Below are 12697 nucleotides of genomic sequence, written 5' to 3'. Positions count from 1 at the left end.
CCCTTTGTGAAAATATTCCCTTACAAGCAGTAATCATTATTGAACCTTTTAGCCCAGATGTAATTTCTTACATGTTACAACAAGTTTCACATGCACTGTGAATTTCAGCCAAGGTTGATGAAGTTCAATAACTTGGCTAACCAACCATGTGTACTACTCATTACACAAGTAATAAATAGATTCATCAAAATGGACATGAAAAAGCAGTATGAACATCTGACACCATTTTCAGCTTACTCAATAAGAAATATAAATTACAGGATGTCCAAGGGGACCTCTTAATATTTACAGTATGTAACAAGTAAGCAGTTGGAGCCTTATGTAAAGCAGAGCAATATTAATATTCCACAATATTAAGCCACAGTTAAAACAGAGTGATGGCACTCATGGAAAGCTCACTATTACCTGCCATAAATTTTAAGAATACAGTTCTGTAAGCTAAAGAGAACCCTCTTCTATTAATCCAATTTTGAAAATAAAAGCTATTAGTGGATTTTTATTTGTTCAAAGTAGATCAGTACTAATCCCTGACTGACAGCTACAAACACCCCACAACAGAAGGAGTTAAAAGTTCCACCCCAGAGGCACACTGCCCTCCGTAAATTGTGTTTTTCTACATCAGTTACCCCAATAGTCTACTCCAGCCAAAAATACACTTCCTGCAAGACCCAGGCTCTCCTGGGAAAGCACTGTACTCCCATTCCCCAAAAAAACTGGTACAACAAAATTCATGCCTGCTACAAATGTCTGGACTTCCACAAAGGAAATGCCTGGGGGAAAAAAATAGCTAAGTGTAAGTTTAAGTAAGAAGCAAAAAAACAGAACTTTTACACAGGCACCAACATTTTCATGGTAGTGCTACTCATGGGGTGTAAGATAATTCATGATACATGGAGCCAAAGATTCACCAAAAAAAAAAAAAATCAAAATATGCATCAAGGAACAGCTCTTCCATGCTTTTAAAAGCCAAATAAATACCAAAAAAACCATGAAGTACAATACATGAAAACATTCTCAGGGACAGCTAGGACTTGGCCAAAAAAAATAATCCCAGGTTAGATATTGCTGATTTTTCTGTCTGCCTCACAATAAGCTCTGAGCCCAAACCTCCACCAATAAGCACCACCCCAGTTCCCCACAGGTGCAACCCCTGCAGCATGGAAACCTCCAGCCATGCAGAGGCTGCAGCAGCTCCTTCACCACAACTCCTGCTCTGTACTGAGAGCATGAGATGCATCCCCTTAGCAAAACCCAGCACTCCCTTCTCTGTGCACCCCTCAGCTACATCACAACCATGCACAGGAATTCGTTATAAAAACAGGCAAAAGTTTAATTAAGCCCCAGGATTTCACACATTTATGAACATGAATTTGGTTCAGACAACAAACTCTTCTCACTAAGCTGGGGAAAAGGGGGGAAAAGACCATTCAAGAGGCATTGTCACAAGTTTGCTGCCCCAGCTCACATCCCTTGTTCTGCTCTTATAGAAACAGGATGCAAATCAATAATTACTAGAAAGCAAAGACCTTGCTCTTTTTTCACCATAATAAGCCATTTAAATAAGTTTACAGTAAGAAATCTTAAAATCATCATATGGATAGAATTGAGAAAAATAACAATATGGACCAACAGCAGACAGATTTCTCTGAGAGGTTTTCCTCTTCCCAAAACAAACTGCAGCAAAAACAAGCTGACTTTTTCAAGGCTGACAAAGTTCAGGTGTTCCAGCACATGAGAAATTCCAAAACCATACAAGAAATCATAAAGTGAACATATTTAAGACAGTCAGACTAACATTAATAAAATCAAGCACCCAGTGACATGTAAAGGGCCTGTTTAATTCCTCCCATATGATCAGAGTTTGACTTAAATGAGTAAAACAGAAAAACTGTTATCATTTATAGAAGTTAAACTGCCAGACATTGAAAACAATTTCTTCTATCATAAAGTAGATGTTTAATTGAGATAGATTATAAGCACATTTCCCAACCTTTTGCACCAGTATGACACAAGTTGCTAACACTGAAGTTGGGTACAAGAAATAAAAACTATGGTAACTTCTTACACCAAATGTATATACACACCAAAATCTTACTGGAGCAGGGACTCATCTTTTAAGCACTAATTTAGCAACTAATCCACAGTTTCTCTCCTGGCTAAGGCTTCTCCAGAATATTTCTGGCACAGAAATAAAAGTGCCAGAAAAAAGTAAAAAAGAATTCCAACAAAACCCTAAACAAGCCACATTGTGGCTGGAGCTTCTGGATTTTCTTCAGCCTCTGAAAAAAGAAAATCTGGTTGTTTTGGGCATCCCTCACAAAAGCAAGGCTTCTTTTGACTTTCATCTAGCAGAAAAATCAGAATCCCAGTTTGAGCAGCTGCTTGGCTGTGAATATCAATACATTTTTGTGATAAAATCTTGGTAAAGCATTAAGAAACAACCTGCTTTGTGGAATCTGTCTGAGTGGACAGAACAGACCCATTTTGCCCTTCCATTATATTCTGCAACACCACTTGCACTTCACCACTCAGACACACTCCAGTCACTGGGTTAAATCAAGTGCACCTGACACAGAAACCAGATCCCATCGTGGTCCCATGGTCATACATGATCCTTAAAAACAGACAGCAATTTTTGCATAAGTCAGAAAATCATACTAGCTACACAACTGGCTCTCTGATACATTTTTTAAAAAATACTTGAACTTGGTTTTAGTACCATTTAAGATTGCTTACACATACAGTTGAAAATACCACATCTCTGTGTAAAATTAAACCTAGAGGAACTGCTGACACACTTTTATAAATTTACAATTCTTGCCCTAATAATTAAGAACACAAACAACAGAATTACAGGAGCATTTCTCAAGAACAGCAGTAAGCTTTTGTTCAGTATTTTCAAAGAGCAACACAGACCTCTACTGGCAACACTGGGGAGCAGGAATCAGCTCATACCAGCAGCAAGCTGGGGAAGGTCTTTCTCTATGAACTCATGTTGGGACCTTTAAACATAAAAACAACACTCAAAACTGCACACACCTTCAATTCCTCCCAGTGGAATAAACCTTACCAACCAACTGACAATTTACACTATTCATGTTTAAGTGTACAGACAATATGTTTTTAAAACCAGGCTGACAGCACAAGACTGAACTGATCAGTAAGTCTGTCCTACTTTTTAATACACCAGCTTTATTGGGACCAAAAGATACCTCAACTTTCTAATGTGATATTCAGACTAAAATTTTGATTGAGCTTGAAAAGTAGATGGGAAAATGCTACCATCTTATTGCAGGGGTTCCATGCTGTTGTCTCCTTATCACAAAAGTTTCATGCCTTCTTGGTGTTTCTCGTGGGCAGCTCCTCAGAGCACTGACTCTTTCTTCTTCACAAAGCAGCCACTGACTCCAGCTCCCTTTTTCTCACCCAGCCACCCCACTCTTGTATAGCACTCTTCTTCTCATGGGGTACAGCTGCAGCCTGTAAAGTCAGGCCCATTCCTAATCCTTTGATGATTGGCCCAGCTGCAACTCCTTAGGGGTAAGATTACTTTCTACACTATATTTTCTTATATGCTATCCCCTACAAGCAAAGAAACCCTAAAGAATACTTGGACTGCACTGTCAGAAGAAAAAGCTTCAAAAATAAAAAAGAAAATATTTCACTAATAACTCTTGAGCTGCTAGGATCTCTTCGTATTGTAAGAACAGAATCATTTGTTAACCTTTTCCAAGCTGCTAATCAAAAATTAAGTGTTTATGAATGCAATTTTTAGCAGTTTTCCCCCCCTCACACTTTGCAGAGCAATTTTAAGGATTAAGTTAAGAAAGTGGGTGTATAATCTAGGAAATTCTTACAGGCCACTTCCCTAATCAGAAATGAAAAGAGCCAGCACAGGACAGACAGTGTCCCTATTTACAGACAAGTTAATGGCAATGAGGCAACGTGTGACACCACTAAAACCCTGAAACTGCTGAAGGCATCCAAAGTATTCCCTCAGAGACTAAACAAGTATCTCTGTTTTTCACAAGTTGAGGAGATTTTTCAAATCTAAGGGAAAAAAGTGCTCCTGACAAGCAAGACAGAAGTCCCTGTATTAGATTCACAAATAAAGTGAATTAAGATATCATTCCATCTTTGCTGAGCTGTTTTTAACATTGCTATCTTAAAGCAGAGTATATGGATGAATAAAAACATCACTTATGTGTCCATCCATCTTTCAAGGGATTCTCAGCATTTCCCAAACTTTATCTTGAGCATCCAGCAATGCAGTAATTGAAAACGCATTTTTCTGACTGCAGTCTACCAAATTACAGCTTGATCTTTGTTCTATGCATCCTGAAATGAAACATTTCTCAACAAATGGACAGACACCATAGCTAGTTATTTTCAAATATACCACTGAAACTCATTTGGACAACAATCAAAGGGCTCAGTTGTTTTTTTCCTTGCATTATTGAGTACAAATGCTCAACAAGTGATACACTATTTTTATCTCTCTTTCTACTTCATGGAGAACATTTCCCTCAAATTATTTACGCTTACCTCTACAAGAAAACATTTTGCTGTTCTGAAATCACAGGAATTGTTTACTCCTCAAAATAATCAGGGAGGAAACTATTACCTCCAACAGACACAGAAAATTCAAAAGGAATATCTACCACACCAAGTGGAGCACAGCAGTGAAATCCTAAACCAACTGCAAAAATAAGCTCCAAAACTGGTAAGAGTCCCTTTGAACCAGCTAATGAATCCATGCTCCATGGCAAATGGAAACATCAGACACTGCACAGGACTAAAGCAGCACTAAATGCAATGTGTGATAAGCAAGAGTTTTGAGTTCTACAGGTCCTAACACCATCTGGATCACAAATTTGCTACCTTCAAATTTATGGACTCTATGTCAAAGCAAAAAATATTTCAAGCGAGGATATGATTGATTACTTGTGACCAATGCACATTATAAACTAAGGGAGAAACATGGAAAAAAAATTTTTGACAAAACCATTGTGTATCTTGGATTCATCTTTTGCCATATTTGAAACACCTCCCACTGATTCAGCAAGGCTGAATGGCAGCTCTGCTCCTGCTGAAGGCAAATCCCTTTGAGTCCAGGTAACTCTTGAAATGTTCAGAGACTGCCCAGTTGCATAAAGAGCAAATTGTACTGCTGGGTGTAATGTAGAGAAATTCTGCATCACAATTTGGAACACAAACCTCACTAGAAAGCCCCAATTCATTGAGACAGGTAAGTACAACACTTGCTGCCCAACTGCAGTGCCAATCTGTAGCAGCACATCAGGCAGAGACAGCAGGATGTCACTGCAAGGCACAGTGAAGCTCTAAATTCTTCATGTGCAATAACACTCCCTTAAATAATTAAGAAATAAAAGCCAAGAAAATTCAGAGTGGTAAGTCCTGCTATTAACCCATTTTCCAGAAAGTCTTCAAGGTTTTCCAATGTCCTCAAAAATGCATTTAAGTCAAAATTCTGAACTAAACTAAAAACCACCAAATAATTTGCATAAGGACTCCTTCAATATTGATGTAATCCCATCACAAAGAAAAATGCAAAAAATAAAAGGCAACAAAAGGTCAACAGTTATCTGAATCTCTCACCCACTAAAGAAGCAGTAATATTTAAAAGATATCTAAAGAAGCTGGGTCTGAAAGGATTGATGAATCTGTGAGACAATGTAACTAGCAGGGATTACTAAAGGTCATAAATTGTATTTCTTTGAACTAAAGGAGCATTGAGTAAAACATCCTGACACAAGTTCATCATCAAATTCACTTGAAACTACCTTCAGAGATAAAAATTCCACAGCTTCCTCAGAAGATCTTTACCTGAATTTTCTTGCTAGCGTAAGGCAGTCTTTCTGAATACTTTACCTGAACTGCCCTGCAGATACAAACCTCACTCCTTGTCCTAGCCACCAAGATCATCAAAATAAAATTCCTTTCTCTTTCACAGCCATCCTTTATATATTTGCATAATGTTAAGTGCCTCCATCAATATTTTTCTAGACAAAAATCAATTGTTTCAGCACTTGATATCTTTCCTGTAGCTCTCCCATAAACTCCAAATTCTCCACAGATTTTTAAAAAACACCTTTCTAACTAGTGGTTTTACATGAAAAAAGTGCAAATCAAGTTTGAAAACAAAAAATACAGAGATATTTAAACAAGCAAGTAGGTTGTCAGACAAAGTTTGCCATATTTTACCTTTTGTGCAATGTTAACTTACCTATTCCTGAATTGGCTCCTGTGATTATTGCCACTTTCCCACTCAAGTCACGGCCCTGCAGAATTTCCATTGCAGTACTGTTCCCATCATATTTTTGTCTAGTAGTGGGTTTTACTGGGTTATCTTCTACTGTAAAGGCCAGTCTTGGGTCAAGGTAGGTAGTCCTTTTGTTTATGTGGCTGCAAAAGAACACAAAAACTCAACTGCTTGAACTCTTCTGTTCTCTACATTTAGATTTTAGATGTATTTCAACCACTGCTGTGTACAATTCCAGTGGATTATTCAGATTCCCAAAGAATCTTTTTTTTTTTTCAGTTTGGTTGAAATTATCCCAATTATTTTTTTTAATCAATTTTTTTTTTTCCAGTTGTGACAGCATCCATTAATAATTGTATTTACATACTTCACAAGCTATTCTTAACTTCATGTGAACCCCTGATATAAAAGGCAGAACTGTGTCAGGGGAAAAAAGAAAAAAAATCTTGTTACATTAGAGAAGATCATGTTATCTTTTATAGCAAGTCTATAAAAGGACCCTAAACTTGCAGACACTGCAATATCTGCATTTGGATTCTGAAGCTGCATTTATTAATCTTTTTGTCTTTCCAGCTGATATTGTCACAGTCTCATAACTCAGGAGGCTACTCAGCATGTAACCCAGCTGTCCTCCTTCTACATACTCCACAATTTGAGATACTTACTCCACAAAATAGACTTGTCCATTTTCATCAGTCTCCTGCTCCCATCCATATGGCAGATCTAGGAAGCACATAAAGCATTAACTTTATTCTCAGGCATTAGAATACTCTTCAGTTTGAAGTTTGAGTGATTTCTCAGAGTGATGAGATAATTCTGCATTGTTTTCTGTGTGTGGTGCAGCTACCTGCTGCCCTTGAGTACAGAACTTGACAGAAGGATTGCTTCCCTAAGCACACACAATTGCTCTCTCATGGAAGTACAACACACAGAAGATCTGGTACAAGTGCAATGGCTGGTAGATTAAGTACAAAGACAGTCTTAAAAAATCTTTATAAAGATTATTTCATGTTATACAACAAAAAAAATAGCAAAATGCAACCATGCTTCCAAGCACATACAGATCTATACTACTCCCAGTTCAGTATCTCTCCCTGCTAAAATAAATAGCAAAAGCATATAGGAAAAATTATGTGTAACACATACCAAAAGCTGAAAGATCAGAGCCCTCAAGTGGGCATGAGATACAATAAATCAAACCTAAATGATTCAATGAAGTTAGAAGGACAGATAAAAGAAAAATGACAAATCTTTACGTAACAAATTCTTATATAAAAGATTCTACAAAGGTAGTTAACAGATGGCATTCAGAGTATTTCTAACCTTACACAGACAATTTAAAAGGAATATCTACAACTGGAAAGCATTCATTTCACTTTGACTGACTGAAGACTTAGTGAGAACATTCCACTTACAGTCAGATTACCAATGCCAACAGAAACATGGCCTGCCAATAGTGTGGTGTCCCCAGGTACAGAAGCTTCTGGAAGATTTGATTTAAGGCACTGACCCAAGGTCCTTGAGAAGATTTTCCTCTGGAAGTGTCCTGCAACACTGCCTGCCTTCTGCTCTGGCACAAATACTCAGTTGGGTTGGGGAAAACGAGAACTAATGAGGTTTCCTTCCATGCCAGGGATACTCCTTGATGAAATACATTCTTTGAAGAATATAATCCAAATATAAATATTATCAGATGCACAGCAGGAACACAGAACCCCAGCTTTTGACTGTGCTTAACAAGCCACACTAAACAAACTCTGTAACCTGGAATTAGTACTTTGGCTTTGTGGAGCAATACAGGGAAGCCATAAAACTGCAAAGTGATCACTCTACACAGACACAGAGGTAAAACCCCACTGAAATCAGCCATATTCTGCAAGCTCAGAATCAGTGACAACTAGGAGATCAAAATGAGATCAGTCAGAGTTTGTGAAGGAACCAGGTGTTTGTAAGATAATGTCACTTCATTAGAAAAGTTTAACACAAACCTCCTGCAACACGCTTCCTCTTGCCAGACTTAGGATGTTCCCACTGTGTTTTTTCTTCTAGGTGGCTGCAGGAAAAGAAAAAGTTTAAGATTTTTAAAAATTGCCTAATAATCTTTCTGATGTAACCCAAAATATCCCCACAGTTCTGAAAGTAACTAACCAGAGAGCACAGGAGTCTATAAAAATTTCAAATAAATGTCTGCCTTCCAATCCAAGTTTTGTTGCTTATAAGGAAAAAAAAACCTCATTTAAAAATAACATTAACAGACTCAAAAAACACCTCAAAAATATAATGATCCTTGGCAGGAGTAAGGAAGAAAGAAGCAAGAAGAGAATTTATCGCCAGCTAGTAATAATAAGGCTTCAAATTACAAAAGCACCTTTACAAATCAATATTGTTAGGTAGGAGTTTTAGAAAGATGCTTTTGAATTTGAAAGGTGTTTTAGAAAGGTTACTAATATTATACTCCACAAATAAGTAGTGTTAGGAGTTTTAGAGAGTATAATATAAGTTGGATTTCTATGAGCAATTGTAGCTTTGGACAAGTAAGTTTATCCACAGGCCTTGACTAGCAGGATATTTATTTAATATACATAACAATGGTATCCCACCTTTTCTTCCAGTTCAGAGACTTTATTCATTTAAATCACTAGCACAATTAAAATACTCCATCATAAGATTTTCTGCACTATAGACTAATAAGCAAAGTCATGTGCACATAAACAAGGTTTTAAAATAACCGAAGCACTGAAATCGAGTTGGACATTAGGATCTCATCCTTCATTGAGTATTTTTAAATAACAACCAAGTTTTAAGAGTCAGGCAGGGATTAACTGAGTGCCCAAATTGACAGCTGCCCAAGTGTGAAATAAAGAGTGGCAACAGCAATAAATAACATACAAAAAACTACAAATAACCTACAGGCCCAACAGGCATCTACACACAACAAAAGCAACTTTCCCTTCTTACAGCAAGGCCACAGTGACAGCTCATGGTATTACAGGAATCACAGCTGGCGAGCTGGGACTAAACAAGTGCACCTGTGTGACCTGAAAATAGGAGATATTTAACCAAGTTACAGCAGCCTGACAAGCGAATGCTGTCCACCTGTGTGCACACCTAACTCATCATAAACTCCTTTAAAAGTCTTCAACCAAAATAATCTTATTCCAGCTAAAAGTTCATATTGGTGTTAAGGTTTAAAGTAAATTCCCAGAATATGCAGAAGAATCACACATAAAGAGTGTATACTTAAAGACAGCAACAGTGCAATATATTTTTAGACACCCTGGGCAAGATTCTCAGAGAGTAAAGATATATTATGCTATGTCATCAAACTGAACCAGTCCAGTTTCACAAGAGTTCAGAAACTGACCTGTTGAACTGACTGTGTAACAATTCTGCTCAACAATCCCTTGTTATTTCGTAGGTTTGTTACTTTCACCTAGAGACTCCTTCCTGAAAGAGCTTTTGAAATCAAAGGAAATGTACAAGCAATTGACATAAGACAAACAAACACCTAGAATGAAATTGCAGTGTTTACAAAGTGTGCATAAACTAAAGCATTCTGTCCAGCGTTTTTAAGAGCAGAACTTGGAAGGACAAGGCACCAGTGAGATTGAACCATACTTTTCACTCTTTTGTGGAAGGGAGTAAACTCTTGTAGCTTTAAACAGAAGGAGGTCCCAAGATCAGCATGGCTACAGAAACCACGCAAGAGGAGAGAGTGTATAAACACACATTCCACTGAGTTAGCTCATCCTGCGGCGCATTCCCTTTGTAACCCGGGAGGATGGGATCCTGTCCAGCAGCACGGGCAGGAGGTGCTCAGTGCAATTCTTCATCTCTTGCCCCAGGTGGACTGAAGAGCTGCGGAGCAGCACGCACAGGGCTTAACTTCCACCGCACCTGTTTCTCCCCTGCTCCCACAAGGAAGCACCCTGACCAATCTGCAATATTGTGTGAGCCTTAACCAGCACGCACAAAGATCGCCCCGGAGTCCCGAGGCGCCCTGGAACGGCTCCCGGCCGGCTCCCGGCCGCTCCGGCACCGCTCCCAGGCGGGTCCCGCGGCTCCGCACCGCTCCGGCCGCTCGGAGCGGCTCCGCAGGGGCGGCTGTGGCTGTCAGAGCCTTCGGAGCCCGTCCCGCACACCCAGCCCAGCGCTCCCGCAGCCGGGCGGGCACCGCACACGGACCCCGGACCGCGCACCCCGCACCAGCCCCGCGGTGCGTCCGTGAGGGGCGGCTCCTGCCCCGCACCGAGGGGCGGCTCTGCGGACGCTGCCGCGGGGCGGTCAGAGCGCTCCCGGCGCGCTCGCCCCGCTCCCGCCCTTACTTGGCGTAGTAAACCCAGCCGTCCTTGGTGGTGCGCTCCTCCCAGCCCGGCGGCAGCTCCTCCTCGCTGTCCGTGTCCTCCAGCCCCGCGTACTTGAGCGCGGCCATGGGCTCGGCGCGGCCCCGCTCCGCCGGCGCGCCCCGCTTCCGCCCGGCCCCGCGGCACCATGGGAGCTGTAGTTCCCGCCGCATCGCCCGGTCACCGACACCGCAAGGGGCCCCGGCTGAGCTCGGAACAGGGGTCGCAAGGTTTAGGCTGCTCTGGTAGACTCAGTGAGGCACATCTGGAGTGCTCTGTCCAGTTCTGGGATCTCCAGTACAAGGGAGATGAGGAGTTAGCGGAGAGGGTCCGATGATGAGGGGTCTGGAGCGCCTGATGTGAGGAGGCACGGCGGGAGCTGGGCGTGTTTGGTCTGGAGAAGAACAGACTGAGAGGGGATCCCATTAATGCATGGAAATATCTCAAAGGTCGGTGCCCAGGGATAGTGCAAGGCTCTTTTCTGTCGTGCCCAGCAGTGGGACAAGAAGCAATGTCCATAAACTAAAACACAAGTTCCACCTCAACATGAGGAAGAGTTTCTTTACATGGAGGGCGGCAGAGCTCTGGAATAGCTGCCCAGGGAGGTGGACATTCAAACCACACCTGGACACATTCCTGTGCCACCTGCTCCAGGTGACTGTGCCTTGGAAGGGGGATTGGACTGGATGATCTGCCAAGGTGCCTTCCCATCTGAGCAATTAAGTGATTTTCAGGGCATCAGGTGCTTCCAGCCCTCTGTTTTCAGTGCAGTGAATACAGTGAGGCCCTGGGAAGCAATGGGAAATGAACCGGTCTTGAAGGGCAAAAGTTCTTTGTGCCCTTAGCTGTCCCCACCTCATCTCAGGGATGAGACTCTTCCTCGTTAGTGAGGGATCCTTTCTGAGGAAGGCCTGGCTGGAGAGAAGAACCTGGCTGTGCCAACACCCACCTGGGACCCTGCAGGTGCTTTCACCTGCTCGGAGGCACAAACACGGTCACCTTTGCCAAGCCTGGCTCACTGGTGACACAGCAGTCAGCTGCAAAGGCTGAAGCATTCAGTGAGTTGGCCGAAAGCTGCAGTAACTCTGTCCTGGCAGCTGAAGCCCTCTCCCCTGTGCAGCTGTGACAGATGGAGAGGGAATGGCTGTCACCATTGCTCAGCTGCTTCTGATTCCCGAACCCGTGTACTGTCATATTCCTGTCTGTTTACATAACCAAACCCAGCAGCCAGCGGTTGTAACAGCATTGTTGTCCTTTAGTGGGGTGTTTTAAACAAAATCAAGGCAAAGGCGGCGCTGGGCAGAGGCTGTGAGCACTTCAGACCGCACCAGGTGGCAGTGCAGCCTCACAGATGCACCGCAGGCTCTAAATCGAATTTTCATGCACTATTTGAGGCACTGACCTATATCGTTCCCTCACTCCCCACTAATGGCATCCGTATCTGGCCAGAAAAAACAGCCCGGATTTTTTTCTGCCCTGCTGCTCCCATTGCTTTTCAGGTTCCCCTGAGGGATTACACGTACTAAATGATCTCCTCCTGCTAGAAATAAAAACTCATGCATCATCAACAGCGTGTTCTCATGCGAGTATTACTGGCAATATTAAAAAAAGCTGTGACTATACTTTTTGGGTAAGCATTTGGGAAGGAAAGCTTCAGTGACATACTTGCTTCTGGTCCAAGAAGAGGTTACTGAATGGTGAGATGGGGCCAGGTCCCAAGAAAATAGATTATTTAATCTGAAGTACAGAAAAAGAGTTTTATTCTAGCAGTAGTACTGTAGGGATATGGAGTTAGTTTTCTTCCTGTTGCAGTCTGTCAGTATGCAGCATTCAGCACTCCATGAATTGCATTCAGTGGGAATGTGGAAGTCATTTGTCTGACATCCTATCCCAGCCATCTGTACAGTATAAAGTCTGCTCTATGCCCTGGATGGATACAGCAGCATTTCTGCATCTCAGTGATAAGGGTGGGGTGTGTGCAGTGTACCACATCCCCCAAAGTGAGGCTCACCCTGACCAGCAGAACCAAACCAGCCCAGAAAGGCTCCTGGGCTGCCTGCCCACACCTCAG

At 41.7% G+C, this 12697-nt stretch overlaps 1 protein-coding gene across 1 annotated transcript in view; it reads right to left on the bottom strand.

Annotated features, from left to right (window-relative positions):
* WWOX (WW domain containing oxidoreductase) overlaps window positions 1-10755 on the bottom strand; it is a 474253-nt gene extending 463498 nt beyond the window's left edge. The window contains exons 1-4 of the mRNA XM_071440725.1: window positions 10609-10755; window positions 8272-8336; window positions 6949-7006; window positions 6248-6426 (exon numbers count right to left, since the gene is read on the bottom strand). Coding sequence (XP_071296826.1) covers window positions 6248-6426; window positions 6949-7006; window positions 8272-8336; window positions 10609-10715 — 409 coding nt within the window. The 5' untranslated portion in view covers window positions 10716-10755. The remainder of the gene's footprint in view (window positions 1-6247; window positions 6427-6948; window positions 7007-8271; window positions 8337-10608) is intronic.
* Window positions 10756-12697: the final 1942 nt, after the last annotated feature.

The sequence above is a fragment of the Agelaius tricolor genome, unplaced genomic scaffold (genome assembly GCF_023055355.1).
Source record: "Agelaius tricolor isolate 1412-34295 unplaced genomic scaffold, bAgeTri1.0.p SCAF_15, whole genome shotgun sequence".
NCBI classification, from domain to species: Eukaryota; Metazoa; Chordata; class Aves; order Passeriformes; family Icteridae; genus Agelaius; species Agelaius tricolor.
Note: the sequence above shows the minus strand (reverse complement) of the source record. Positions and strands in the feature narration are given on the sequence as shown.